The sequence below is a fragment of the Melospiza melodia genome, unplaced genomic scaffold, assembly GCF_035770615.1.
Source record: "Melospiza melodia melodia isolate bMelMel2 unplaced genomic scaffold, bMelMel2.pri scaffold_54, whole genome shotgun sequence".
Classification (NCBI taxonomy): domain Eukaryota; kingdom Metazoa; phylum Chordata; class Aves; order Passeriformes; family Passerellidae; genus Melospiza; species Melospiza melodia.
Genome location: NW_026948798.1, coordinates 18,730 through 23,844, shown reverse-complemented (window position 1 = coordinate 23,844; position 5,115 = coordinate 18,730). Strand labels below are relative to the sequence as shown.

Here is a 5,115-nt window from a genome sequence, read left to right as displayed (position 1 = left end):
CCAACCTGTTCCCTACTCAGGTGCTCCCCAGGATTGCTGAGCCAGGAACTGGGGCTGAGGGGACCAGGCACAAAAGTGAGGAAAATAAGGGAAATAGAGAAATAAAGAGAGGTAAAAGTCAAGAGCAGGGGAGGGCACAGAGTTAGAGCTATCCAGAAACCCAATGTGATGCTTGCCCAGAAAACATGCAGAGTGGGTGGGCAGTGCTGGGCCCTGGGTCACCCCAAAACCTGAGGCACCCAGGGAAGGAGTTGTGACCCCTGTGCCCCTCCAGCCACTGCCCATCCCTGGCACCCCCTTTCCCCTGGGATCCCAAACATGGGAATCCCATTTCTTTCAGTCGCCCCTTCCCTGGAGTACCCATCTCCGGACTGCAATTCCCCATGATCTCCAACACCAAGGAACGCCCTCCTGGGTAATTCCAGCCCTTGGGACCTCCCTTCCCTTGGGGACATTCATTCCCCCAGGATCCCCATTCTCACAGAGCCCTCCTTTCCCCTGACACCCTCATCCCTTGGCCACCACCTCTTGATCACTGGAGGCCAAGTTGTTCTTGGACCCTCATTCCTGAGTCTGAGTCCACCCAACACTTGGGGCCCCAATTTCCATGGGATCCCATCCTGGTAATTCCAGATCCGGGGACACCCCTTCCCTTGGGGACATTGATTCCCCCAGGACCCCCAATCTCACAGGGCCCCTTTTAACCCTGGCACCCACATCCTTGGCCACCATCCCATGATCAGAAATCCCTGGAGGCCACGTTGTTCATGGACCCTCATTCCTGAGTCTGAGTCTACCTAACCCTTGGGATCCCCATTCCCCTGGGACCCCATCCCTGGGCACCCCATTCCCATGGACGCCCATCCCTGGCTCCCTACACAGCCTCAGCCTCCAAATTCTGGCAACACCATGTCCCACCATCACCCCCATCTCTCAGAAGTTCCCCAACCTGCCACCATCCTGTCCCCACCCTGCCCCCATCCTGTCCCCACCCTGCCCCCACCAAGGGCCACCTACACATGGGGACAAGACGTGACCTCGCTTCCTTCCCCTTCGTCCAAAGAGCTGCCAGCCAGGGGAGCGGTGGCCACAGCAGCGAGTGACAGCCAGTGCACAAGGCTGGGGACACCGGGATGGCAGGGAAGGTGGCGCTGCTCCTGTGGGGTGAGTGCCTTTGGCAGGGGCCAGACACCCCAGGGATGGGCCCTGGTGAGGCAGAGACCAGTGGAGGGGAGCGGGGGCACAGGGGCGCTGCAGGGTTCCCTGAGGTTCCCAATGCCAGGAGAGTCAAGGCATGAGGTGACCAGGGTCGTGGGGAGGCTTTAGGGACAGGAGAAGGGGTTAAGGAACATGGGGACAATAACAGGGGGATGGAATTTAGGGAGGCATCGTGGGACTGGTGAAGATGTGGGGACATGAACAGGGTGCCTGGGGGACCAGGACAGGAATTAGGGGAAAAGCACTGTGCAGATGGGCCCTGGGTACAGAGACCATGGGACTGGTGGGGGAGACCTGTGCCGGCACAGGATGGTCCTGGCATCGCCATTCCCACGGTGTCCATCGTGTCCCTTTGTCCTGCCTCAGTCTAAGGTGGCCCTGGAGCCCCAGGTCTGAGCCACGCTGGTGTCCCCACAGGAGAAATCTGGGGGTGATGCCAAAACCCAAGCTCTGGTGCTGCTGTACATACAGAGCCACCCCCAGTGAGCCCTGTCCCTTCTCTCTTCCAGCCCAGACCCTCGGCTTTGCTGGTGAGTCCTCAGGGGATGCCATGGCCCAACCCTGCTGTCCCCAGCCCCACGCTGGCCCTGGCAGGCTGGTGTCCCCTGTCACCCACAGGCACTCAGACCACCTGGATCATCGTGGAGCCCCCCTGGATGCCAGCAGTTCTGTGGGACCGGGTGACACTGACCTGCCAGGGCTCGGGGACCTCCAGTGCCACCACATGGTACAAGGATGGGCAGCGCTGGGGACAGCAGGGACATGACCGCCTCACTGTCACTGAGAATGGCACCTACGAGTGTAACAGAACCAGCACTGGGCTCAGCCTCCCCGTGAGAGTCTCTGATGGTAAGAGGGGTTTGGGTGTCCCCAGCCTGGCACCTGCAGGGACCCCAAGGGCTCTGGGTGGGCTCTGCTCCATGGGTCACCTCCTCTGTGACCAGAGTCCATCCCCTGCATTTGGGAACAACCCAAAGCATGCCAGTGTGGAGGGGCCCCTGTATTGGAATTGGGGACCTCCAGTGTGCTGGCTGTGACCCAATGGGGGGTTCCTATTGGGTGGTGCCTTCAGGACCCTCCAAGGCCTCCTGATGCTACAGGACCCACTTGTTCCCCAGACTGGCTGGTGCTGCAGGTGCCGGCACGGCTACTGCGGGAGGGGGACACGGTAACACTGCGCTGCCGGGACCGGCGGAACAACCTGGGCACCTGGGTGTCCTTCTACCATGAAGAGAAGCTGTTGGTGGAGCTCCGAAATGGGACAGAGCTGACCCTGTTCCCTCTCCAGCTGCACCACAGTGGCCGCTACCACTGCAGGGGCTGGCTGAAAGACAGGGAGTGGGTGGTGTCCGCGCCGGTGACAGTGACAGTGCATGGTGAGAACCCCACAGCTTCCACCCCAACACCCCCACAGCCCCTCCCCAAGGACTTGGGGTCACTGTCCCCACTGCCTCCAATCTCCTGCCCTGAGCTCCTCCCAGTGCAGGTGCTGGAGGGTCCCCCTGAGCCATCCTTCAGCTCCCCCTGACTCTCAGCTGCCTCAGCAGCCCCAGCCCCCTGCGGCCCCGAGCCCCCCTCCTGCACGTGTTCCACAGGGACAGGCAAGTGGTGGGGGGCCTTCAGGGGTCCCTGCAGCTGCTGGTCCCCACCGTGGGGGTCTCCCACTCAGGGAATTACAGCTGTCAGGTGCGCTCTGAAAGGGGACCGTGCGTAAGAGCAGCACCCGGCTCCGCATCAGTTTGCAGTGAGTGTGGGGATGGGCACAGGGCCCCCCACATGCTCCTAGGGACCCCTGCCTGGGCAACTCCATGACCCCCAGAGACCTTTCTTGGGTCCTTCCACCACTCCCCTTGTCTCCACAAATCCATCGCTTAGCCCTGTCCCCACTATCCCCCATCACTCTCATCCCCTCCCCTCCCTATCCCCTCACACCGGCTGCCAGCCCCTCCCTGTGCCCTCAGCCCTGTCTGTGTCCCTGCAGTGCCTGTGGCCAATGCCACCATCATCCCAGGTCCCCTGGCACACCAGGTGCATGCAGGGGACAATGTGACCCTGCGCTGCTCAGTGCAGGTGGGCTCAGCCCCTGTCACCTTCACCTGGCTGCACAACGGGCAGGAGGTTGCTCAGGGGCCCCTCCTGGAACTCAGGGACATCGATGTGGAACATTCAGGCACCTACCAGTGTGTGGCCACCAACCAGCTGGGACAGGACGGGCACTGTGTGTTCCAAGCACTGAGCCCTGAGCTGGCCCTGGAGGTGACACCATGGGGACACAGGGACACAGGTGGGGTCACACGGGGTCACCAGGGAGTGCAGGACCCCTGGGGTTATGGGCGATCCTGATGTGTCTCCCTCTGTTTCTTGCAGTGGCAGCAGGGGTCGGTGGGACCCTTTTGTTCCTGCTCCTGCTTGTGGGTGTCATTGTGGCCTGGCACCGGTGGCACCGTGTGGGTGGGTGACAATGAGGGAACGGGGGTCTCAGGGAGCTCTAGAGGCCCCCAGAGTTGGGGAACAATAGGGCAGCACCCACAGCCCCAGAATTGTGACCTTGCCCAGGTTTCCTGTAGGGTTTAGGGAGGTGCTGGAGTGTCCTGCAGGGATGCTGGGGTTTCTTTAAGGGGCCCTGGGGGCTTTTGGAGGGTCTCTGTTCCTGTTGGGCTTTGGGTTCTTGAGGCTAAATCGGCCTGGGGAATTTGACAGGTTCATGAATTCTGAGGGGCTTCTGGCATGCTTGGGGATCCTGAGAGAAAATGAGGGTCTCAGGGGTTACAGGGTTCCTGAGAGGGGTCAGGGCCCTAGGACCCCACAGTCACCCCTCTCCTTTTTTTTTTTTTTGCAGCTGCCAGGAAGCAACAAGAGAGGTGAGTGGGGCTCTCCAGCCATGCGTCCCCTATTACCCCAACCCACAATTCTCTAGCCCCTTCCACACATTGTCTTTATCCCCACAGGCCTCCCCCAGATCCAACGGCACCCCCCAAGGGGGGCAAGGTTCGATACACTCACGGTGTGAGCAGCAAACAGGCACGGTGTGAGTACAGTGATGGGGGGGACAGTAACACGTTGCCCACTTGTGTTAACCCCCAGCTTGGTCCCTACAACTGGTGTCTTTTGCAGGGTCCCCCGATGTCACTGTCCCCCAGGATCCCCAGGAGACCTACGTGGAGCTGTGGGGACCCCATGGGCGACCATGGGAACCCGGTGACATCTACGGGAATGTGCTGTGACACTGGGGGGAACTGGGGGGCACTGGGGGTCCCCACCCATGGGCACACACTCGTGTGTGTGTTGCCACTAAAAACTGCCCCTCTCCCTCCCTATAGAGGCACAAAGATCCCAAAGGGCTGAGAGAAGAACAATTTCCTGAAACAGCAACCAGACAGAATAAAACCAAAAGCAACAGTTCAGAGTCCCAAGGGTAGGAAGGAGGAATCCTGGAAAGGTGGAGGAAACCTGCTGGGGAGAGTTTCCAGGGTTTGTTTGTTGAGGACAGGGCCCTGGACCTTCCTTGTTCTGATGGCCAAAGTGGCCTTCAAGAGGCTCTGGATTCTGGTGTCCCCTGTCCCAAACCCCTCCTCTGCAATGTTCCCCACACGAGGATGACACAAAGGCCTGTGGAGGTTCAAGAGCTTCCCCTTTGCCAGGGCAGTCGGGATCAGGCCATGGGACAGGGTGGGGTGTCAGAAGAAAAGTTTGATGTCTGGAGATGTTTTGAAACAGCTGCATGTGGCAGGCGTGGGTCAGGCCTTGCTTTTGGAGAGACAGGACCCCGTCTGTCCGTCAGTCTGTCAGCCATTGTACACTGGGGACAGTGTGACGCTCTGCCAAAGCCAGCTCCTGAGTGGCTGGGTGACCAGAAATGCCAGCTGGGGAGAGGGCCTTTGGTGACCCAACTGGCTT

At 60.3% G+C, this 5,115-nt stretch overlaps 1 protein-coding gene across 1 annotated transcript; it reads left to right on the top strand.

Moving 5' to 3' along the window:
• The first annotated feature begins 1,062 nt into the window (after positions 1 to 1,062).
• Positions 1,063 to 4,870, top strand: LOC134413854 (low affinity immunoglobulin gamma Fc region receptor III-like). Its single transcript, XM_063147899.1, has 8 exons — positions 1,063 to 1,164; positions 1,728 to 1,748; positions 1,837 to 2,067; positions 2,337 to 2,594; positions 3,586 to 3,669; positions 4,058 to 4,079; positions 4,167 to 4,246; positions 4,333 to 4,870. The coding sequence occupies exons 1-8, from the start codon at positions 1,134 to 1,136 to the stop codon at positions 4,440 to 4,442; spliced, it is 837 nt and encodes a 278-aa protein (XP_063003969.1). The 5' UTR covers positions 1,063 to 1,133; the 3' UTR covers positions 4,443 to 4,870.
• Positions 4,871 to 5,115: the final 245 nt, after the last annotated feature.

What these genes read in the sequence shown, in the direction of transcription:
- LOC134413854 (XM_063147899.1), top strand. Translation starts at nt 1,134, where the DNA reads ATGGCAGGGAAGGTGGCGCTGCTCCTGTGGG. An exon ending in CCCCGTGAGAGTCTCTGATG is followed by an intron (nt 2,068 to 2,336) that starts GTAAGAGGGGTT and finishes CTTGTTCCCCAG; the next exon opens with ACTGGCTGGTGCTGCAGGTG. An exon ending in GCCAGGAAGCAACAAGAGAG is followed by an intron (nt 4,080 to 4,166) that starts GTGAGTGGGGCT and finishes TTATCCCCACAG; the next exon opens with GCCTCCCCCAGATCCAACGG.